General features: G+C 43.5%; 1 protein-coding gene and 1 long non-coding RNA gene across 8 annotated transcripts in view; one reads left to right on the top strand and one right to left on the bottom strand.

Moving 5' to 3' along the window:
- LOC138186539 (uncharacterized) overlaps positions 1–25877 on the bottom strand; it is a 61986-nt gene that overhangs the window by 32840 nt on the left and 3269 nt on the right. The window lies entirely within an intron of this gene.
- Positions 12751–25877, top strand: part of klu (zinc finger protein klumpfuss) — a 66430-nt gene continuing 53303 nt past the window's right edge. For 2 of the 4 annotated variants that reach the window (XR_011174879.1, XM_069126319.1), the window contains exon 1: positions 12751–13542. Coding sequence is in view for 1 of the 4 variants with exons in the window: in XM_069126319.1 (XP_068982420.1) it covers positions 13492–13542 (51 nt within the window). In the remaining 3 variants the exon portion in view is untranslated. Of the gene's footprint in view, positions 13543–14424; positions 15455–25877 lie in introns of those variants that run through there. The other 2 variants (XM_069126335.1, XM_069126343.1) reach the window with 1 other exon arrangement.

The raw sequence follows: 25877 nt of genomic DNA, 5'->3' as shown, positions 1-25877 counted from the left end.
TATCCATTGACAACAGAACAGAAACCAGAATAAAATCAAAGTTGAAAGTATCCAAGTAACAAAATGGTATAATAAAATAACAGGAACTTATTGGATGACCTAATATCGACCGGTGTATCTAATTTCTAAACGTTCCGCGTGCACATAGGGTGACAAGTTTTGGCGGGAAACTGCACCCTCGTGTACCTTCGCTCTTAATAGACCCGACACGTCCTATCGTTGGCATTGTTCGGGGAAAAGCGATGACGCGATGCAAGTGTGTAACGAGGAACGATGACGTAAATGGGTCTCCACCGGCTTTTTGGCGGGAAGGAATAAGGTGTCCCGGCTCGAGAGAGGAGCACGCCTGCGCAGCTTGCGAGATTCCCACACGAGGAGGCTGCATGCTTCGAAATCCCCTACGTCTTTCCTCGTTAATAACTCCCTCGGCGACAATAGAACGACCGCTTCTCGTGTTCTTAGAGAGGGGGATGCTGACTGGAAGGATATTGCCAGTTGCCACCTGGAGGCACCGTGCGCTTCAACGTGGGAGCCCCACGCCTATGCCACCCCAAACAAAAACCAACGATTCCTCTCTTGCTAACTAAACTCTCCTTTGCCTCGGAATTTGCGTTAAATGTCAGGTTGAAGAAACTCGAATTAAAATTCTTCGTTACTGAATGCCTCGACTCGCCTGCACGAAAAATCTAATACAATGACTACAAGAAGTATTCGCACATACCGATGAAGCGTTCTTTTCATTTCATTTTTATAGTTATCAAATTTTTGTGCTCGTATGAAAGTAGGTACTGCTAAATGATACGAAATTTAACACACTTGTAGCTAATCTATTAACACATAAATGAATATAGTAAGTACAATGATGCGCAAATACTCTTTATAGACACTGTATTACTAGTAGAATAATAAGTCAGACATAATAAGTTATTGGTATTAATAAATTCCTGTTTGATGTAAAATAAAAAAAATTGTAAAATGGGAGATCTGTAACCTACATTCTGTTATTTGCTAATTTGCTAATATTATTAGTTAGAAAATTATTGTAGCAGAGGGGTCTAATTGTAAATTGTCAATTTGTCATCCTTCTAACAATAAGTGTTGGTATCTAGAAGAAGATATTTAGACACGTTTCATTGCCAAACTAAAGTACATCGATGGTTTTGTCCTCTGCCACGCAATTATAAAGATAAGCCAGGGAAATTTTCATTATTAGAAACATTACATCTTCCATTCGTTTCGTATAACATTCCACGAGATGAAGAGAGCGAACGTGACGTATCAAAACCAGCTGCCTACCACATACTTACGTATATGTAACTCCGATATGTCAACTTCGATCGACCAATATAGCTCCAAGGACTTGGTAATAAATGAATTGCGAATAGATTTGTAAGAACAAAATCTGAGTACAGGCATGGATATGAGCTCGAAATCCGTGGATTTCGTGTGTCGTCGAGCGATAAATCCGAGGTCACGAGGTTCTGACTCATCCCGATCCTTATCGATCCTGTCGACTCTCTCGTTGCACAGGGAAAGGTATCCGAGACAGGTAACCCTCGGGTGCCCGGAGATAAGTCACTGCATGTCTAAGCGTCGGACGATTATCAACCTCGTCGATCGTGCTTGATTATCTGCAATTCAAAATGCCACGAAGACGACGACAACGCCGGCGAACCGGGTACATCCGCCTTTATGCGGGAGTCCCGGTGAGTGATGCAGCCGGTGCGCTAGCTCTCCCGTTGCCAATCGAGCGGTGTTACGACATCCTGACCAACTCTGTATCCATTTCGGACCGTAACGGATTTCGTTTTGAGTTCATCATTCCCCTTTCGTCGTCTTCGTCGTGATCCAGTTATAACGGGACCATTATAACATTTGCATTTGTACCGTGTGATATCCGTGCTACTTTGCCAAGATTATTTTTCACGATGTTAAACAACGACTACCGAGCAACGAACACGAGATCAAAACAGGCTCCGTTCCTAAATAGAATCCATTCTTGAGTAACCTAGTGCCGCAGCGACCTTTCCGGCGTCTTTTATAAGTAGGAACAATTACAACTTTCGAAGGTTGACAGCTTACAATTCGCATTGTTCGCGAAGAACAGCGACAATATTGAAACTTAATTAAAATACGCGACTGAGACAGGGTGCAACAGCGGAGGGCGGTCGTGGGAACGCGAGAGGGTCAATGCGTAGAAGGGATTTTCGAAAAAGGATATCGAGAAACTCTTTTTTTTTTCCTCTCCACTCTGTGCGTTCTCGTAACACAGGACACGTAGCAACAGTGTGCGGTGAATGCTTCAGGGTCGTAGGAACCCTTTCTCGACGTCCGCGGCGACCCCTTCGAGACGTGGACGTTCTCTAATTTGCATTTGCAGGGTACAATCGGCCGCTCTTTTCTCGCACGTGTTTTCTTCTCCGCGTCGTCCTCGTCCTCGTTCTCGTCCTCCTCCTCCTTCTCTCTGTTGGGCCGACGAGTAAACGACGAGTAATCGTGACGTCACGTCACCGCCACTGGAAGCAAACCACCCCACAGCGTGGAACAGCTGCTCGCGATTTCTCACGCGCCCAAAAGCCATCGCAAGACAATTGAACTTGATTCCGGTTCGCCCGGGGTGGTGGCTCCTTCAAAGCGTATACGTGAGACGAGAAGGAGGAGAGGGAGAGAGCGAAGGTCCACCCATATGGGCACCTTCCTTCTACATCGTGGAACCGGTCCCTCTTGCTTCCGGAAAAATCGATAGACAGGTGGAGCAGATGTAATCGAAATGTCACCCCTCGCGGGGAGAACGTTGCTAATGCTTCTTCTAGATGGAAGATTTTATTGTCGCGAATTACCATCCGAACGATCTTCTTGACGGCCGGTCATCTGTTCGTCCCGTGATTTTCCCTGAGAAACGCACAAGTACACGAGGGGTGGTCGAAATTTCTCGGATGCGGTTCATCGTTTTTCCATCATATCCATCCAAATTGTAGTGTTTATAAATTGACACGTTGCAGTGATACGTCGCACGTTAAACAAATTTGTTTTAATCCTTGCAAATGTAAATATAATTTATTTTTCAAAATAATTAATTTTTATAATTTATTTTTACTACGTCTATGACGAGTTAACTTGTCTTCCCCGGTTAGTAGGTTGAAAGACAGTTTCTAAAATACTTACTTAGCCTTATGAAACGAATCACAGTAGCTCTGTTGCATCTACAGATTAAACAAATGTTCCTATCCTTAATGAGCGGCGCTTCGACTCTATAACGATATATCAGCGTATTCCAACGAAGATAATATACTGTATTACGATAGTCTTCTTCGTACCATTATCGTTCTCAAAAACACTTTCATCTATCTAAACTATAAAATTGCGTAAGTCGGATCGAAGCTCAGATACGCAATGGGTTTCACGAAATTCAGCAAAAAAATTCAAAGCCCGTGCAGTTTGAACTATTCCATAAATGTATCGCGCCGATCTGTATGTTATTCGCGAGGTCAACCCGATTTCTGGCGGAAACATCGTCGAATATTCCGTCACGATTCTTTTTTGTAGGCTACGCGTATAGAAAGCGTTCCTCTTCGATCCAGGATCTCTGGATCCTGATCAAGGTGGGCCGACGGTTCTGGCCAGCGTTTATCGATACCGAACTATCTCCAGACGATTCGGCGATTCGGTCTCATATTCAGAGCAGAGGTCCTTGCATCCTGATCCCGCTGTTTGGCCTGGCTAGATAGTCCTGAGGTAATATGCATTCGCCGGCCAACCGAATGAATTATGCAGAATCCAAACAGACTCGATCCGCAGTCTCTCTGTATGCATCGATCTCTCTTTCTTCTCTTCTTTTTTATTTCTCTTCTACCAACACACGCTGCGTGTCGCACGCTCCTGCTGACCTAGAACTTAAAATCTAGGAGTCGGATTCTAGGAAGCTCGAGTCGTTCCGCGGACCAAATATATTTTTCGAATCTTTTTCAACGTCAGATTTACACTTGTTCACCCTCGGTCACTGGACTTTGTTATTTTATCGTATAGTTAACTGTCTCTTTATCATATGGCTAATCGTATCTTTATCGTATCTGCATGTTTGATTCTTATTATATACTTTGATACATATAATCGTATTGCATAGATCGTCGTTTGAAAAAGATAATCGAATAAATATCATATAACAAAACATATACTATGGTTCGTACATCACGATACATTTATTATAGTGGGTAGGTATAAATGGACGTAATTACGAAATGAACTCGATGCTTATTAATTGCTTCTTCTCGTATTAATAAGGAAAACTAAATTTAAATTATACTATAGTTCGAAGATTTTATTATAGACTTGTTTTATTAAAGTTTATGTTTAAAATTAGCAAGTGTTCGATGACTTATGGATGAAAATGTATATACTATTTGCGTTATTTATATTGTGGGTTATTTAAAACCGCCCTCGGCAAAATCTCTAATACCATGTAGTGTATCTTGAATATGATTTCTGTCGTCAGCAGTACCAGAAATTCTCCATTCGATAACTAGATTCAGAATCGTTGAAAGCCAAACAGAATGAGAGATATGGTTACGGTGTATTCAGACCAATAAGAGTTTCTGCAGCAACGATATAAAAGCGTGATTGATTATCGCATTAGCGAGTCATGTTTCACGTGGTAAAAATCGGTGGACCGAATCTGGCGGAAAATGACCGGCGACACACACACGATTCGATCAAGAGCAATTAACTTTGTTGTGGTCGGGCGACAAGTCGCAGATAACTGTCTCTTTCTCTAACCTTTTTCTTCTCTTTTTTTTTTTTCACGTGGCCGGCAACACGAGCATGTTGCTATGCGAATCTAGGTCCCATCCAAGAGTAGAAACTGCACTGAACAGACTCGCGTATCGAAATTCATTTATTCGGCCGCGCCGATCGGCGCAGTCCGATTTCCGCAAACGATGCTAATGCCGAAGCATAGCAATTCGTCCGTTTGCAATTGCCTCCCACTCCACCTTTCTACGTCCAACATCGTTTCTAGGAATATTTGCGTGCACGATATGACGACAGAGTTCCCGGATTGGTGCTAAAGTTCGTTCTACTTGTCTTAAAACATACATTTTTCAAATTACGAGTTACACTTGAGACGCTTGTGTGCCAAATAGGTTAATTTCGCAAAACAAAAAGAAACGTATAGGTACTAAAATTTCAAAGCATCGCAAAGCTTTATAGCAAGGGCATTATAGCGCAACAGTCTTTAGCCAAAAAGGGATTATACAGATTGGTTACATTTCTTATTCGGTAAAATTTATCCTTCTCGGAGTCTATGCTTTACCCATAACAAAAGACTATTATGAAAGGAGAAATTTTGCAAGACGTTACGTACGTTCAGAAAAATGCAACGCACGTTTTAAACGGCGTACCGAACGAATGGTTCGAAAGAAGTTTTCATACTTTATATCAAATATCCGTTAAGCATAAAATAATATAACTTGTTATTTGATGTATTTACATATATGTTTGTGTATTATCGCAGTCGGAGCATTTCGTTGTCGCACAATGTGTATCCGTTCGAATACAGGTTGAACTTTATTTCCTACAATTTTACGCAGTTATACCTCGTTGTCGATAAAAACGAACACAAAATAATTCAAGAAACCGTTCATTTTCTAACGACTTTTCTCGCGAATAGTGTCCAGTTGTCAACATACCACCTCATTTTAACAGCATTTAAGAAGTGCTATCACGAGGTAAATCGATTCAACCGATACCGGTTTGCAACAAATTACAAAAATGAAAAACCGTGATATTCGATTTACACCTGTGGCAAAAATTCCTTCAAGCTTATACGATACGCGTAATGTTTTGCGGATATCGTTGGCAATAAATTAATACAAATGTATACCGTTTAATGCATCGGCAGCCTATTTCTTTTTTTAATTCTTCTGTTTTTTACCTCGAAACCCCTTCGCCCTTGCAGTCTGTGGCTCACATAAGTTTCCCATAAACATGTTGCATCGAAATCTCTCTGTCACGAGGCTCGCAGAACATAATAAGCGACACGTACGAGTATCCACGGTGATCGATCGATCTTGATCACAGCCCCTCTCGTGTATACGCATAACGTGACGAGAGAAGGCGCGCAACTGCAATATCTGCGCATACTTAATCGCTACGTGACCGTAGCGGATTATTGCAACGCGAAAAACGGTTAATTACTGGTGGTGTGGCGACACGCGAAACGCAATAAATGTGGCAAGTATTGGTAGCTATGTTACTCGTCGTGATAATTATTTATCGAGCAACGGTACCAAGTGCTCGTTCCCCGACGATAAATTGCATTTGCCACGATGTTATCCAATGGCTAAAAACTCAAATAATCTCACCGGAGATTTCGTTCTTTAAATAAACACATCCGACTAAAAATTAAGGCTTCTGTTTGATTACACCTGGTTGTTGTTGTTATATGCAGCCATGTTCGCTATTAATCACCCTGTTAATTTTTGGTGAATTTTAAAGCATGACACTTTGTCGCTTGAGGTTCTAACTTCGAAAGTACAACAAAATTGAAAGTGACACTGTGTCGTGGAATTTTTGCAGCGACGATTTGCCTGTGACCCAGACGAATAATAGTCAGACGGTCAAGGACCTACTTTGACTGGAAGATCGAATAGATTCGTATCGAACTCGCTACCAATTCGTTCATGAACCACCAAAATATTTGACGCGAGAAATCTAACGTCGTTGATCCCTATCTTTGTCGATGATAGTCGATAGTCGTGTAAGTTTCTCCGTTTATCTCATTTTATCTTATAACATTTCTTAATTGAAAATTTTAACTGTTTATGTTTCTGTAAGCTCATTAAATGAACTAACTCAACGCGACGACTGTGTGATTAAAAAATGAGAAATTTCATTGTTTTACGTAAGCTACAATTAGATAGAAATAGCTCTTAAAACTTCAACTGCATAACAGTACGCTAATTTATTAACTTACGAACACGCTAAAGATTATTAACAGCGAGTATCGTTTAGTAAGAAAGTGATACTTTTAGAGACTTTGAAGCTTCGAAACAAAGTATAACTTACAAAATTGAATAAGCATATTTTCCTAATTTTTCTAACATTTTCTATTTTTAGACATCAAAGAACACATTAAGCATTCTCTTCTTATGGAATTAAGACACGAGTTTTGATTAATAACCGATCGTCGAATAAAATGAATTTCGTTCGTCTTTCACGGGATCGTGAGAAAAGATAGTTTCTAGATAGACGTTATTAACGGGAAGATTGATTAATTTGTTCAAAAGTGTGGGAGTAAGGTTGGTTCCGATCCCATGGACACTCGAACTGTCACGTCGATCGCAGCCGCTAATGAAACGTCCAATTGTCGCGATGCTGATTAATCGTCGGTCTATCGTTCGGGTGAGATCTCACTTTAATTTAATTGCCATCATCGAGCATACTCGAGGAGGGACGCTGCTTCTTGTTCTCTCCTGTTCCTTCCTCTGACCCAGAGTAGAGAGCTCCGCGTCTCCCTTGACGCGGTGGTTAATTAACTGAAGAGCCAGCAAATGAATGAGAAATAAACTTTCTACCATGACGAAGGATCCGATTCTCGTCAGTTGATTTAACGCTATACAGTACCACGAAACACAGTGGAAATAACTATTATTTAATTCGTGTAAAAATAGAGAGGAGTGGATGGTAAATGATGTAAGCGAAGATTTCCAATAGAAATAAAAATATACGTTTCTGTTAATTTTGGATCATTTAGCATTTGGGTCATTTAGCACCTGAACGTTACAGATTTTCAATATTACCACCCTTACAGTAAAAAATTTATCGAATTAGTTAAATTTATTCTAATTGACATTTACGGTTATAGCTCTATGTTGCAACGAATGTAGAAACTGAAATAAATTATTCTACCAGTTATATCTTTTTCTACTATATCCCACATTTATGTTTTCCCATTAAAAGGATCGTTCTTCATCTTTTCCGGCATTCACGCATCGTTTACCATATCAACTCATGAATTACGCCACGCTGCTTCACAACTCTCCGCGAAACTAGGAATATTTGTCTCAAAACAGAGTTTTCGAAAGACTCGTCAAACATAAACACAAACCAAGTGAGAAAAGGCTTATCCTACTTTTCAAATCGTCCATTGAATCCCATTCATCCATAACAATTTAAGCAGACACGAGCACACAAAAAGAGAGAGAGAGAGATGTTTTAAAGGGAAGAAAAGGAGACTTTTACCTCCGACGCATTCGCGGAATACGGTACACGGCGGCGCCATAGAACATATAGAAACTGTTAAGCCAGAGAAAAGCAAAAGGGAAACGCTTAGTCGAGGCGAACTTCTCTCCTCTATTCACAATTTGCAGACGGGTGAAACGTCTCCGGCTGAGTGACACCGGCCGTATAGAGGTTCGTTTGTTTATATCGGCCAAATTATATTAATATTCTAGGCCCGTAGAACACATCTAGCTGCTGGGACGATTCTATGGATTTCACGCGTGCCTGCCATTGCAACGCGCGCAATGCGCACACGGCCTATCGTTCCGTTTCCTTCTCTTCTGTTTCACGCTGGCCTGGCCATTACCATTGCAACAGGAAGATTACACAGTGTCGTTGGTCGCGGCCCGGCAACGCGACAGCGACGCAAGATGAATGCTCTACGCTTTCGCGAACGTGCTCCTTGGGCGGGACGCGTGTTTCTACGCGGCTCTGCGAGACCCGTGCATCCGTGATGAATGCTCGATGTTAACCGAAACAATAATTCAGTTAAGACTACCGCTACGCTAGTCTCGCCTTGATGAAAGAGAGAGAGAGAGAGAGAGAGAGAGAGAGAGAGAGAGAGAGTCGTTGTTGGTACCATTCCATATTGCGTTCAGCCTGGTTTCCTTACTATTGCGTCGGTGTAATGGATTCTAGCTAGTGATGGCAACAAGATCGACATTTACAGGATTACGAATCCAAGTCAATTCTCGTAGAAAAGTTTCATCTTATTGGGATTTCGGTATTGACTACTTGTGATACTTGGTTTTCTGTATAGTACAATTCCGTTTGTACGAACCTGTCAGGAGATGAACAGTTTGCGGTGCTCAGAAGCTGAATCAGAGTCGACCAATTCGATGGAAGTTTTATCTCGTTAAGAACATTTATCTCGCAACATAAAAGCTCGTGGTTAAAAAAGAAATGACTCGACTAACAGATTGAAAGAACTCAAACCTATTTCGTCTGTTTGAATCTGCTTGAAAGTGCGTCTTTCAGATGCTCGCGTTAATTCCGACGATCACAACAATTTATACGTTCTCTTCTGTCACGGTCGTTGACCAGCTGGTGAGACGAAACTCTCGAAACCCTCGACGACCGCACCTCGTGGATTTGGGTCAGTTGAACGATATGCGAGTAGAAACGAGAGTCATTATAACAGCACATCGGTTTTCGACCGGTTGTCGATCGGTTTTCTACCTTTTCTACGCAACACGAAATGATAACCGAGGTAGAAAGGTGGCGCCATGAGAGCTTGAAAAACCGGACGCGTGCTTCGAGGACATGGCGTCGAAGGAACACGGCGTCCTTTCGACGTTTCATCCGCGTAACCTTAACTCTGGTTCTCGCTGGAAAACGACGATGGTGTAGGAGATGAGGGTCTCTCAGCAAGTATAATTATTAGTCACGCTGTAGCCAGAGAATATATACCTGGCCGCGGACTGGCTGAGACCTACGTAGATTCCATGTTATTTTCGCTAATTACATTCATTATCGGATTTAAAGTTAGTAGACCCTTAGTTAGACGTGTTTCGAACGTCTTGTTGGTCTAACCCAACAACGAATCGGACTGTTTTCCCAACCCAAACTTTGTATTAATTGTAACAAATTGCAATCATTATTCTACGTTCAAGCTTTTTATTTTTATTTGATCTTAGCTTAAGGGTTCTGTCTATCTAATTAATTCGCGTACTCTCTGGACTCAACGAAAGATTAAGATAGACAGTAAGAAAATACAACGAGTTCAAACGCGTGGTCGATCGAGCGTACTTAGATTAAGATAGATACCTACTACGATAAATATACCACACGCTAATTAAAGCTATATAATGAAAACACGCAGATAAATGCAATTATATTTTATCTCGATAAAAGTAGCCATTAATCGTACGGAAAGTATCTGCGTATCATGAATAATTGTAAAAATAGAAAATCTAAAATTCATAGTCATAGTTTTAAGGGCGTCAGGAAGATTATCGTCTATGAAAACAGTGAAAGAAAGTTCGATTAGAAACAATTTTATTGTCTTGTTTTCAAGGTAGTTTCATACCAGAGCGGCATATTGTCGCAAAGAAGCAAATCGAAGCAAATCGAAACTCTTTTTTGCCCGAACCGACAACCGTATTTACGAGATTCGCGTAGTTTTATCATGGGCAAGCGTTACGCCCACGCACGATAACGCAAGCGTCGAGCGTATCGCGGAACAAAAATATTCCACTGGCCGAAAATCGAAGCTTTTGTCGTTGACTGACAGATACTGAGACAAAACGGGAGAAAATCGTTCGAATCGTGTGTCTGGGTCGTTCCGGGTCATCGGCTCGATGCAAAATATTTGCGAAAGCAACGCGAGTCTACGTTAAACCTCAACCGATCCGATGTGTTCTTTTTCTTTCCTATCAATAAAATTTTTTAAGCGCAATCGTATCTATAAGAACCAACACTGTCGATTACGTATATCGATCATCATTGATGTCCGTGACAATGTCACATCGATGGAAATAGAACTACGATGATAATAACAATTCGCAAGAAAATGATGTATCGTAACGAAGATCGGCGATCTTGATCTTTCGAGACATTTTAGCGAAACTTTCCACGGTCGATGCAAGGAGGATTGATTAGATTTCAGCCAATTACCGCTGTTTCTGTCGGGAGAAATGTTTTCGCAGTGGGTGGCTGACAGAGACAAACAAGTATCGTGACGAAAGCGATGCACCGTGCTGATTCGATGAATTATTATCGGAGAAATAACAGAATGCTTGGGTTACGAGTTGTTTATGATGTATTTCAGTTATGTTTAGAGCAGCGTTTCATAATGTGACTTTCCAGAAGGAAATTCATTTAACTACAACAGATTCATCGAGTCTAACAGTGATTCTAATGGATGACACGTTGCATCATTTTAAGAACGAACAAGAAGTGATACGATTGAAATGAGAATACACACATATTTTTCGCATACAAAAGCGATAAAAGTTTTGAGAGAAACGACGAAAAAATCGTTTCTTCTGTTCCGATATCGACGTGTGCTACTACCGACGAGGGAATGGCGCGATCAATGAACAACGTCTGAGACGCCCACACCGAAAGTTACGCAAACAACGATAATCCCTCCATATCGGTATTTATTTATAGATCGGTCGGCTGGCTGGGTTAAACAATTCCTTTGATCGGCTTGCACCGGGTTTTTCACGCCGAACAAAGAAACGCGTTCCAGTTCACGTGGAAACGGAATCTCCGTGTTTCTACGCGCTAACCTCTTTCCTCTTACGAAACTCGTCGATCGTTTATCCCGCTTCGAAGCGTGAGTTTCATTCGCTAACACGTTTCTAAAATAAGCAAAGCGCACGGATCGAATCGATATCGCGAATTCTCTCACGAACAGCCGGACCTGGAAGAACCCTTACACGGAATTCGACAACTCGTCAAGCGATCATCGCGTGCCGATCGCGTGCTGTGTTTCGTGAAACGGCTACTCGATCCGACCACTCAATTACCACCTGCAATATACGTTTGATTAACATATTATATTTACTCTGGTATAATTAATCGGATCGGGTCCGACGATGGCGGCGATTTCAAGTCAGAACGAAGGCAAGAGAGGGACAAGCGAACAAGAATGAAACATTCGCACGAGACGTAAGCTGGATTCGTACAAGGAAATCGGCCCGCTACGAAGGCTACGAAGATCCTAATTATTATCGAAGGACCGTTGCGTGGGTTTCACTCCCAGACGATGTATCGTCTTCGGTGAAGCTCGATAAATCCGTGCTCGGCTGCTATCAATACATTAATTAAAACATCGGTGCACGGGTGCGGCTGACAGCGCGCTCACGCCCAGCCTCGATCACCCGAACATAAGAGTTCTTATTTTCATCCCTCGTGCTCCACCGATCTTATTTTTCCTCGTCGCAACCAATTTTTGTTTTTCCCCCGAACGAATTCTTCCTTCTACCGTTCGCTCGCATTCCACCACGACTTCTCGCTTTCTACCCGGTGTCGTGTACGATGATCACGAGTGTCTTCCGCGTGAATTAATCACGCAACTCTGTCGCATCTTCGCGATGACTCTGCACTGCCCGTCTCTGTCTCTACTAAGAGATATGTCTCAAAACGTGCAAACTCTGAATTACGTCGTTAAGTTCGGATTAAAAGCTGCTGAACCAACGATCGTTTAATCAAAGAAATTCTGATACAAGGGTTGCACCGAGTCTGTTCGACGTGTGTACGCAGATAAACCCAAGAGCTCGCAGTCGAACCAAAAGTAAAGGAACGCTAACGCAGAACTAATTAAGATATCCGGTGTACGTGTCGGGACACGTACCGCTGCACCGTGTCATAAATTCTTCGATACGGACGGAACGGTCTTCCACATCCTCCGAGGGTCGAGTACGTGATGAAAAGTGACTAGAGATTCCTAGCCGCGAGCGTGTGCCGCCACGATGCAACAACCGTGCGCGTACGTAGTCCCGGCTCGGCGATGCAACCAGTTGCATCCAGTTGGAGTAGCGAGTCAATCGTACGAGCTGCGCGACGCTTCTTCTTGCAACGTGGCGCGATGCGTCCCTCGCGTTTTCGAATAGGGGTGGCGGAACTGTTGGCGAGACACGCGAAAGGGGGAGAAAAAGGTGTAGCAGTGGAGAGAGAGGGCGAGAGAACGAAAACAGGGGGTCGTCTTTGGTCTCCTCTGTTCGAATACCTCTTTCAAGGGAGGAGTCCTCGTCGGTGACGTCGATGAGGAAGCGGAGGAGGAGGAGAAGAAGAAAAGGGGAGGAGAGGAATCACGTCGTGGCGTGGGAATCAGAAGGGAGAGACCGCCTCGCCACCCCTCTTTTTGGATCCCTTCAGGGGGCGAGTTTTGCAACCTTCGAGAAGCAGTTGCTTACCATAGTAATCGCCGTTGCTACTGCGTAGTCGTTCGCTGCGTGGGCTACCAGTGATGTGCTTGGCTTTATGATGCGCGCGAATTCGTAGATGCCATCTACAATTGGAAACTGTAACTTTCACGATTCGCGAAACGTGATTCCTTTAGTTCGAACGTACGGGATTATTCTGTCGGACAATCTTCTGGTGATCTGAGATTTTGTGAAAGAAACGGTGAATGAGGGATGTTTTAACTCGGGGTGTTTCTCATATGACACGTCGGTGTGATCGTTCATAAGGTTTGAAAGTTTGTTCAGTTTACAACGAATATTAGTGAACGATCAGTGATAAAATTTTAGCAATGGTGTTAGAATGGTGGAGTTGACGTACTTCGCGGCGAGTCAAGAAAAAAGGCTCAAAGTGGTGAGTAAACATCTTCGCCCTATTTATTATCGAATCATAGCCTAACCATGAAATTCACTCTCTTCTATGGTGAAATCTTAAACTACGTAACCTAAACGTATCCTCGACCCTTAAACTTAAACATTTCAAATCTCCCTATCAAAAAGTCTACCTATACTCGCGTCTCATCGATTCGTCATTGGAAGTGACCGCTCCAGTCACAAGACTGGAAACGGGACGAAAAACCGAGTGAGCGCCTGGAGAAAAACGAGAACGGCGACACGGTCGTTCCAGTGGCCGGGGCAGAAAAGCGCGCGCGGGGAAGACGGTACCCCGCGTGAACCATTCGGAGTAGGGGAAAGAGGAACGAGGGGAGGTGATCCCCTCTTCCGATGACCCTCTCTCTCCCCCACCACCGGCTTGTGTCGCGTGTCCTACCTCCCACTCCTCCTACCACACGTACCGTACACCGACGCGAATCAGCGAAACACACACAGGCGCGCGTGCAAAGGAACGGAGAGAGTCGGTGTGCATCTGCGAGAGCGGTTGCAGTTGGTGCGTGGTGTTGGCGTGCTTGGAGAGGGACAAGGACGTGTGGCCGGGGTAAGAGAGAAGGAGAAAAAAAAAGGGGGAGGGTACTGTAGGTGGGTTAAGGGTGGAGGGGTGAAGGAGAAGAAGGTGGTATGGAGAGGAGAGTGAGAGCACAGCGGCAGAGGGTACACACCGGTGGCAAAGGGGAGGGGGAGAAGAAGGAACATCGTACGTGTTCCGAGGTGCATGCACGCACTCGTGTGTTGGCGGCCACACACGTGTGGCGCACAGAGAGAGACACACACGCGGCAGAAGAGAGGACGAGAAGAAGAGACGAAGGAGAGAGAGGTGACTCTCCTCGGGGCCTTTAGTTGCCGACTGTCCGCTACTACGCGCGGTGTTACGCCATCCTCATCGTTGTCCTTCTCTGTCTATCCTCACTGCCTCCTCCTGTCGTCCTTTTCCGTTCTCTCTCCGCGTGTCTCTCTCACCTGTTGCGGCGCGTTTCTTTTAATCCGTGATTTTCGCCGCCCCGCACCGAACCAAGAAATCTCGTCGATCATCTCGCTACTCTCCGATGTTCTTTTCATCGGCAGGATATCGGGGGTTGACTTTCTCTCGAACACCAGGTCGCCTCGAACGAACTACACCCGGTGAGTGATACGGGAGACGGTGGATCGAGAAGAAGAATCTTCTTGTACGGAGGACAGAATCCGTGAGAAGGGTGATAAAGTGATGGAATATTTATATCGTGAGACTGTATCGGAAAGATAGGTGTTTGAGCAAGAGACTAATTGAAAGGAACGATGTAGATTAACGTAGAGGGATCGGAAGGTCGTGGTATATTGACAACAGTAACGACAGAAGTTCGAATCGTTGCTCGAAAGCGTCGGTGTTACGTAGCGTATTGTAATCAATCGAATTCCAGGAACTTGTCTATTCGCTAGCTCATATAACTCGTGACACGGTGACCGACAATATTATGAGGACATTAACGAAGGTAATGAACAAAAGTGTGGATACTTGGAATTATAAATAGGCAGTTAGTTACGAAGGTGGTGTTCGATCGAGGAGGATCGCCTGTGCGTAAAAGACAAAAACACCGTCATGACATTCAACGTTGCGTTTAGTCATTTATTGATTCAGGAAATCAAGAATTAAAATAATTTAGATCGAAGAATTCCGCGAATTTATGCTTTTGCGCGCGTACATTTTTACATAACCACGATCGCCGACATAAAATTATTTAAATGGTGTTTGGGAGAACAAGAGACATAAACGAGTTTGATGAAACGAGTGAAGTGGAGTGATAGAAGTGACGTGTGCCTGGTCGAACGCGTCTCTCGTCGCCACGATTGAACGACCGTCGACTAACAGATCCACGCTGCCGTCTGCACAAGAGGTGAGACAATTCCACCATTTGCATTCAAGTCCCTTAACCTATATAGCATAAACTTCCCTCCATTTTCTCGCAGATTTTCAAGTTTAATCCTTAGACCTAAGGTTTAAGCCGCCTCGACTACTATCTCGTTGTTCCATTATAACCCACGGAATATACCATTTTCTAATTGATCCGTTACAAAGAAACCATCGTAAAACGTTCTCTCCCTTTAGAAAGTCGTTCCGCGATCACATAGAAATCCGCAGGCTATATCCACGCGATCGTCTTCGTTGACGTGTAAATGCTGCTGAATACGTCAGTAGTCTTATCAGAGCCAACTATCGAGAGACATGGCGTACTAATTGCTCCGAGATGGGGGTGGAATGTCTGGCTTAACGAGTAAAGTCGTCATTAAGACGAACGGTTGTTTCACTTATCGAGAATCGCTAATTACCGCCACGGTCATCGCGGTATCTCGCTTTCGATCATCGATACCACGTGCTCCTTCCCGTGTCGGTAATTAAATCACTCTTTTGTTCTCTACAACGTTTGCCTCCGCGCAAACCCCCGTTACAACAACGGGGAGAAAGAGCGGCGTAAAACTGTCAACGAGATAAGAGCGATAACTTTACGACACCTTTCCACAAAACGCTATTCGGCGGAGAGAAAATACCTTCAGAGTGATATCATTTACCGTGGAGCGTTCTATCGAGGGCAGCGCGTTTAACGAGCGGTAATAAAAGTATTTAATAAGCAACCGGCGAAATAATTAATTCCAACGATGGCGTTAATCGCGGTCATCGGGCCAGGAATTATATTTAAGGCACCGACCGTTACGCTCCTCGTAAAATTATATAGCAAACGTTTGTTTCCTACTCATTCGTTATTACTAGACTGCGCATCTTTATGGAAATTCATATTTTTATGGAACACAAGTCAAAGAAATAAAACCCACATAGAAATATCTGCCTTTAAGCATCGCAACGAGCATTTCATTTTGCATATTTTATACGCAATATTCTTACGTATATATTATGTCCACGTTGTACATTTTCGTGTATTTAAATTTCGCAAAAATACATAAGCATTCGCGGTCTAGTTATCGCACGGCTATAATTATCAGCAAGTAAAAGTTCTCAAAGAGAAAAGAATAGAAGAGATACGTATAATACCGAAAGGTTTCAAAAAAACGGCTAGTTCAGAAAAATCTCAAGGTACTTTATTAAGCTCCAAACCGATAAGTTCCCGAAGCCAGTACGCAGACCGACTACTGTGCAAATCACATGCCGGGTATGTGGAGTAGAAAAAAAGGTAAAAGGCGAGATAGTGGCGGTACAATGCAGATATGCGTGCCACGGGTAACGCATAATAACGATACTTTCATAATTCTCGTGCGCGCGCGATTCAGACGTTACGTAACTGGCAAATATCCGTGGAACGTCTCAGAATTGAAACCAGTTGTCGCACGATTCTACGATTTTCTTTCACACGCTTATAATCCACTGACTACCGCTATTCTACTATGTGCCGCTTCACAATACGTCAATCCAAGTATGTATATATCTATATTTCATTCCGACCAAACAGACCAAAGAAATTAATTTCTTTCCATCCAAATGAATCGAGCTTTTCACCCAACTATATCTCTGTTCCTATTCCATTTAGAGCAACGTAATTGTTACCGTCGATTAACAAGCCGAAGCCCGTAACGTTAGCCAGCTATTAATGAATTTGATTAATTGGCAAGTGGGTTGGCCAGGTACACGCTGTAGTAAGACGTCTCGTAATCACCCGCGTAGGAAGTTGTACCCATACCTTAATATCGTTAATTAACTTATTTTCGAGGCAGCGGGTTGTCAATGTACGTAGCGTTAACAGAGGCAAGCACCTGATCGGAATACGAGCACGTAATCAGTTTGATCCTTGGTACGCGGCAGGATATCCAGACGCGACAGGACAGTTAGAAAACCGGGCATTAAAATACATGGAGGAGCGGTCAGCATGTTAGTCGTTGCAAAAGAAATTCCACGGTCTGACATCGCTACGGTAACATTGTAACCCCGGTTGGTATTCCAGTAGCATAGCAACTAGTGACCGGCAGCGTACAGACAGCGGCATTTATTACGCGCGCTACGTAACGCGCGCTGCGCCGCGCGAGGAATCGTCTCGCGTGCCCGAAGTCGTTCGCTTCGACCCGCGTGTACAAGTACAGCGAGGGACCGCGTCTTTGATTTTACATGCAATGTGGTTGAATTATGCCACGGCGCCCGGCCTCTCTCTAAGCGAGTAATAATTACTTCGGAAATTACCGCTTTAAAAAATTGGTTAATAACAACTGTTCCTGCGGAACGCTCGGCTAGAGATACTCATCGAGCCTGTTTCCTGTGTTGCGATGAGACGAGTCCGTGCGTCGTCAGCCGGAGGAAGCAAGCTTGGAAAATTTCTTCGCGCATGCAGGCGCAAACAGCCCTAACTACTTTAGGTACATAGATGCGTATCGTACACTTCCTGAAAATCTCGGCCGCTCTCGATCGTGGTTGAATCGCGCGATAATTACACGATGCTCACTCGCCGGCTTGTTTTTTGGTTCGTTCTTTGGGTCTGATGCAAATGAGCGAACTTTGTCGCGCGACAGTTCCACGCGCGTTCCCGCAGTCTATCGGATTATGGGTGGAAATACACACGAACGGTTGTATTCAAATAAAAATTGATACAAGCTCACGATTACGTTATTTATATATCTACATGTGTTACATGAACCGTACAGAAGCCACCATTGATCAACATCGTAAATTGAGAAGTACAGAAAAGCGATGTTACGCTGTTTTCTAATGTACCCCAGAATTTATCATTCTCTTCGTTAAACATTGAATATTAATCGCGCGTTTACGTAGTCAAGTTAAAGAATTAAGAAAAACTGGAGTCGACCAATTTGTCTTCCGAGAGACTCATATTAAATTGTTCTGTCATATTTATCAGAACAGCGAGTTCTTCGCGCATTCGCTGTAACGATAGACTTAGCTCGCTGGTGGATCTCCGGACTCGCGTGCGCCGCGTCAGCGCGCAAACACGCGCATACACAATACACGCTGGTGCGCGATTAGGCGTCGAACGGGTTTCGGTTTTTGCCGCCAATCATTAAGCATTCCTGAATTATCGACGTATGGGTATATACAGAGGCGGTCAGAATTTCACTGGCAACGCGTCATAAAGAAATTCCAACGCCGCCGTAACCCCAGTTTCTTCCTGCACCGGTAGCGCTGTGACTAGTGGTTGTATGTAGCCGATCTTATACATATATCCGTCGTATATCACTATGCAGCTCTGTTGCGTGCACGAACTCGTTCGTCGTCGCGGTGACACGCGTGTGCGAGCTGCACCGACACGAACGCTCACACCGGCTCGCGCGCACCGAGTTACGTACACGCGTGCTACGTGCAAAGAACGCGTGTGCGTGTACACGCGTACCCCTAGAGGAGACAGATGCATAGCGCGCACGCATTTACATCTCGACACGCGAGACCCCTTCGATTCTTTTCTCGTTCTCTCTCTCTCTCTCTCTCTTTCTCTTTCTAATTGACGTGCTCTCTTGTACTCTCTTCGCAAGTACTCGTTTGGCTCTATTCTACGATCAACCTCCTTGACCTATTGTTTCGCATTGGGAAATCAGTTTGCGCGGGATATCGAGCTTCTTGGCTTAATTAACGGACCTCAGAAGAATTTTGTCGCTTAGAACGGATTCATTTACGAAATTCATGATAAGCGTGTATAAGTACAGGCGAGTACACAGAGATCGATGAATTTGATTCGTTTATGGGATGTAAAGTCAAGAGGAATACGTTTCAGACAAACTAGTTGTTACAGAACGCTAGGTTTCTCTCTTAAAGTTAGACCAAAGTACGGATAATCATTGGATCTTTTGACAATTTTTTATTTTCTAAAAGACGTTACACTATTGCTCCGGATCCTTATTCTTCTATATCGACATTCATAGAAAAGTTTCAAACATTAAAGTTCCAAACTTACTTAGGACTTTGTTTATATAAACTTGTTTGGGAGCAAGTAGTTTACGTATAATCGGATTTCACGTAATAGAAGTTCACGTTCAGACAAGTGGATTCAATCAGTATGATTTTATTTAATCAGCCACTAATCAAAATTTAATTTTCAACTAGGTGATCCTTGTATAAACGAAGCTCTATTATATTTATAGGTACATTGCCGGATAGTCGTAACATTTCGGTTGATAACACTGATAAACTGAACCTAGAAAAACTGAACTGGCAAACTCTCTTCGATTCAAGATTCTGATATTCTAATTTCTCGATTAGGTATCTAATACCTACGTGAATGACAATATGATGGTGATCAGAAAGGATGCGTTCGAAGCATATGTTACGTAAGCAGACTTGCAAATTCGATCGTCCTAAGAGCAGCTGCTATCAACTCTGAAGAAACAACCATCCTAGACGTTAAATTCTAGATCGTATAGGGAGACGGAAGATGGCCAAGCAGACAGACAAACAGAAAGAGAAAGATTGACAGGCGGAAGGTCCTGGTTGTCTAAAAGATTACGACGCCGCGCCGGTAGCACGTGCCCCATTCAAGACAAGTTGAAGGGGAACCACCCTCGTAACTTAACCTAACCTAATCCAACCTCCTTGCCGTGGCTATTCAGACCGTGACGAGGCAGGCTTCTTTGTGACCCAGGTTCAATCCAAGAGCCAGCGATTCAAACGTCTCTCCATCTTCGTTCCTTTTTCTCCTTTTTCCTTCCCGGACCTCGGCTTTCTCACTTTTTTATCGCGCCACGCATCAGGAAGTTATAACGTCTGCCCTTCGAACCTCTGGCTTTTGATTCTCGAATTCAGACAGCCAATTAGTATGAAACGACGAAGAAATAAAGAAGAGACAAGAAGACGCGACACTAGCTGTTCGTGTTTTCGAGCGAAGATAATTCACGATGATTTTATACTAGAAAAATCAAAGCTCTGAAAATGAGTAATTTGTAATTTTTCATAGAAATGTTATAAATGTATCACGGTATTTTTTCCAAATTTTCTTACGAATGATCTTGATAAAGCTTTATTTCTTCCTTTGCATTATGTATCTTTTTCTATAAGTAGCTTTCATTTTTATTTCTTTGATACAAGTTATATAATTGAACTTCAGACAACGGTGACGAAAGTTCAAAAATTGCTGAACCGCCTCTCAATTGCAACAAGTTTCCAAATATCGTATTAGAGATATCGATGTTTCAATCTCGTCGTTCATTCGCCCGTAATTGTTTTCAATGTTTCAAAGGGCAACGATCTTTAATAAACGTCAAGGAGAATCGACTACACTTTCGTCTCCTTGTCTGTCGTGCAGGCGCTTCTTCAAAACTCCGCTTACGTATCGGGAGCCACGCACTAAGCGGGCAATTTGTCAGTGGCAAACGGTTTCACGCTCCTTCGTGTACATAAATCACAGGAAGTTTCGGATAGTTAGGCCGTTTACACGCCCTTCAGAGTCCACGGGACTCCATTTACGAGCGTCTTGTGAAGCGAGTACCGCTTTTGCGACTCGCAGTTCCTTCGAGTTTTCTCCAGAGGGAGGCGAAAAGTGCCAAGAGGCTTTGTAAGAATCGGCCACCCGCCGCTGCTGTTTGCCCCATTTAAGAACGACAACAATGCCAACACGCCTTCAGCTTGTAACGAACACCAATGCCACTGACCACTGACCAGTCGAAAATGGTATATACGAGCTCGTATCTCATCGCCATCAACAGAAAGAAGAAGCGGATCGAACGCTTTTCGAAGAGAATAAAGAATTTTATGACCTCTTTCGAACCAGGTTAGGCTCACTTTGGCGACCGTTTAGGGACGTGTACCAAGAATGACCATCTAATCTGTTACAAGCTTCTTTCATCACGTTTATCCTCTGTTTTCGGCTATAACTAGATCCACAAAAAAAGCTATTTCATGCAATTCTCTGTGAATAAATAATCATATACAATATTCTATGAAAATTGATCGAGTCTAATTATTCAATTACTCGTGCATATAGCAAAGATATATTCCTCGCTAGTAATTACTCCCAAAAACTGACATTCTTTTGAACGATAGCAATGTGCCATTAATTTTTTAAATATTAAATTTGCTCGTTTTTTTCGGTTAACCAGTTTGCTACGAGTTTGATGTCCAATACCTGTTTTATATTGTACAATTTTTGTACGAAGATTATAGGGAAAAGGTATGGTTATATGAATGACCTTTTGATTTTGATTATTTGGTGATTAAAAAGACCAAAATATTTTTCAACAGAGCCCCATGGCAGATTTAACGAAGAGAGAAAAAATGTGACTTGTCGTGTGTTTTCGCTATGATCTATATTTGATGTGAATTATTATATATTTTTTCACAACTTGTTGTTTTTTACCATATGCATAGTGACAATCAGATTCACGTCGCACGCAGCGAACGTACTAATTACAACCTGTTGGAGATGAATTTTATTCTAAATTACCGTATGGTATTTGCGTAAAATTTCCGTGTCAGCTCTTGACATACAGCGGAGCGTTATATTATCGTTGCGCCGCCTCTGTAAGCCACCGATAATAATATTTATTGGATGTTACCGGGCGCGTAACGCAACGGCAGAACAATTTACGTTCCCTTTGATGGTTCGAGGCTTCCTTTCAATGCCGTCTCGAAAGGATCGCGAAACTGTTCGGCAGGAAGGGAAGGGGCGAGGAAGCGTTTTGTGCTGCTGTTGCGCTGAAAGGGAGGCTCTCCGGTTGCGAAACCATCGAAACGATGCCGCGGGCAATCGTTAATAATAAGAGTGTATTATGAGCCGCGGAATCAAAGTGTAGCGTGCAATTACGTGTCAATTCCGTCAACGTATTTCGTCACGCTGCAGGATGCCTTCGGTGACCAAAAAGGAACGCCCGTTCCTTCTCTGTGTGTACGTATACCTGGAGAGGCGTCGCGTGTTTGTTGCTTTCTTTTTCAACTTCACCTCTCCTCTCTGTACTTTCCTAGTCGCTGCCATTGGCGTCGGGACCGATTTAATTGCACAAGTTGAAGACCTGAACTTCAACTATACGTTCCTTTTCGTCAAATTTCCATAAAAAATTATCAATCGATTCTCGATGGATTTCATGGTAATGTTATATCGCTGTATGAATTTCCTCCATACATAATTAAAGTATATGTTTAAAGGTGACTTCTACGATTCAATGCGGTTTCGTTTAAGAACCTGTGATCGCAGAAAGACACCCTCGACCAGTGGGTAACTTAATATAACTCCCGGCGTCATTATTCTTCCGGGGGCGAAAGAGAACAAATAGTGACAGCGGAGGGTTACATCGCACCCCTACGGGTTTCGTTATTCCTGCGCCATTGTTTCGCGGTAACGTGCAACGTGGACGTGGGTCTAAAAGGCACGTATAGGCACGTAACACACACGCTCGGTTTACACGAGAAGTAAACGTACAAGGCAAGCTGCAACAGCGAACCTCGTCATAACGGTCGTCCAAGAGGTTATGGGGAATACGGGCGACAGGACAGCCAGCAGCCAGGGCCATTATTGTGTACGGACGACGATCTTTATGTAAGATCTTACACGGGAGAGACCCATGGGGTCCTGCGGCGCACGCCCATACCGTCGAGGGTGGCTGTGGTTTCACTATTTTTCTTCCCTTCTTGCTTCCTCCTTCGGGAGCACCGTAATCTTTCTTCTCGTCCTTTCCTCTCCCTCCCTTTTGCCGCCTCGTAAATCTCTTTAGGTGTTGAAACATTCGACGTAGAACGGGTTTTATGCCACGGGGTGGAGAACACGTCGAAAAAGAAACGTTCGGCTTCTTTGGTTCGATAAACTTTTATTTAATCGATACATCCACGTTCGCTTCTGTATATTTTTGAAAGTGTGTTACAGATTTAAAATTACGATATTGTCAAGAACGTATTCGTAAATTAATATTTAACGTACACCGACTTAACGTCAATTTATCGAAGGCTATGGGTACCTCGTAACCGATTTCTTCCAATCGGTTATCCCTGACATAAAATCCTGAACAGTTTTTGCATACGTCGTGGTATCTCGATGAAACGGATGACTCATTGGATGTACAGGGAAATCGTGGCGAGAGGGTCCCGTAAGCGAAAGCAGCAACAGGTGGCAAGGAAAAGCAGACGCGATCTGCCGCCGCGTGAGAATCAATCACGGAAACAAATCTCCTTTATTTGATCTCCATTCATCTCCTGTCACACTGTTACGACCGACATTCTTCCAATTTACACAACCTGGTCTCTGTTCAATTTTCGCTGGTATCAAAAAGAAACATTAACCAAGAGAAATCTCTCAAAACGAGGATACGAGGAAAGTATCATATATGTAATACTATCAGCCAGAAATCTGAAAAAACAGACCCACTTTGGTTCTTGTTGGTGTCGTGAAAACGAGATCAATCATGCCACATATTTCTCCCCACGATCCCGACATACACGTACGATCGTTGGCTCTCGCTCCCAATCTTCACGGTTGACAATTATTGACACGATCGTCGGTCATTAAGGATCTTGTAGCTACAAGAGCTCTCGCTCAGAAAACTCGTGTCTTTTTTCAAGCGATTCCGACAGCGTCAACTCCCACCAAGCTTGTTCTCGTCGTGAAGGTATTCATCCCCGCGGCCAGCCGTGGATAGCCATTAATTGGCCCCGTTCCTCGAGAAACCGAGGAAAACGTTCTAGTGGTGGCAGCCGGGCACGGCCGCGTCCCTCTCGTTATAGTCGTCGCGTGTACAAACAGGATCTGGTAGTGGTTGTGGCGATAGGTTGGTAGGGGCAAACCCTAATGAGGATCCCCTACCATAGACTGCCGACCGGCCGCCGCAAAGTAAATGAGCAGGTGCCTCTGGTATGCGCCCCGCCTACGCTTTCCACTTGCTCTTGTCCTCCACCACGAGTTTCTCAGGTGTCTTTTTCTTTTCCTCTCTTTTTTTCTCTCCATGCCACGCAGCCAGACCGAGCGTGTCGCGGAAAAGTGGTTCTTGATATACTGCCGAAGTCTACAAACCCGCGGACAGATTATGTTCGTATATGTCTTTTTTTTTCTCTTCCTTTCTTCCCTTTTTATTTTTATCGTGTCCCTCGATCGATCGAACCGATTGCATTAGGGCGCATTAGGCCGGCCCGGTATCATAATTCAGGATTAATTTTTCAAAGGGTCGGGACACCGTGTCTTCGTTAGCGAGTTGCAACGTCGTACTAGCAAGATTTTTATGTTGAGAACTTGTTACAGTGTCGGTTAATCTGCGACTGGTTTTTCGATGTTGCCAATGAATCCTGTGTATCTCGGTAATTAACATAATACAGCGATTTTGGTAGCGACAATGTGATGGTAGGATATTTGAAGGACCGATCTGTTCAGGGTGATTTGCACGTTCGACCATCGTCGGTCGTTAGACTTTTCAACCTTGAAAGACCTTCTCAAGGTGAGGAGACGCGGTGACATGTTCGGCTATATCGGGAGGAGAGTTCTCGGAGCTAGACTCCTCTTCTAGGGTATATACGTGGCCGTGAAGTGGTCTTCGAGACAGAGCAAACGCGCGCGCTTTTTAATACACTGGCCGGTACCTCGGCTGCGTGGACACGCACGAACGTACGGACGCACCACGTGTTTGCTTAAAATCTTGACGCATGACCGGCCGATTTGTTTTTCCATTCGCAGGGCCGCGGCTACTCACGGTGTTAATCGAACACGTTCTATTATAGAATCTAATATGTACCTTTAGTTTCCATTCATTACTTATACGTTATTGTTACTTCGTTCTGTGAAAATTTGAATCATCTGTCAAATACTGTTAGCAACGAGAGAATAAATTACAAAATTCTTAAGAGGAAAAAGAATAACATTTTAACCTTCTTGAGCTATTTCTCTATGATTATAAATTATAACAAAGAATTTTCTATCCTAGATTGTCTGATTGTTTCGGAAATGACAGAGGAGAAGATATAAAGTTCTAACCTTCTCGGAGTGTTTCTCTATGATAATAAATTATAACGAAGAATTTTTTATTCTAGATTCTCTGACTGTTTTAGATATGCAAATATCGAAGTTATCGATGAATTCAAAATCCGATCCTGTTAGTTTTCCAGGAGACGAGTCATCGTCCGTCCTTCATGGACGTTACGCTATTGGTGACACACGCGTCTCGTTTCCTTCTTCTCGATCCTCTTTGTGCGTTGACTCCCCGGCTTCGGAGGAGGACAGAGCCCCGTCCTAGGGACCTTCGTTCGTCGCGGTATGTAAATACGTGGAACGAGACGACTCCTCATCTCGAACGACCGACCGCGGTGCATCGTATCGTATTCTGCCGCCATTTGTCTTCGCGATCTGGGATTACGTTACCACGATGATACACGATGACATTTATTTTGGGATTTGTACGGGTCTCTGT

Source organism: Bombus flavifrons, chromosome 1, assembly GCF_040668555.2.
Source record: "Bombus flavifrons isolate JBK064 chromosome 1, iyBomFlav1_principal, whole genome shotgun sequence".
Classification (NCBI taxonomy): domain Eukaryota; kingdom Metazoa; phylum Arthropoda; class Insecta; order Hymenoptera; family Apidae; genus Bombus; species Bombus flavifrons.
The sequence above is the reverse complement of the archived record's forward strand: the minus strand, read 5'-3'. Positions and strand labels throughout refer to the sequence as shown.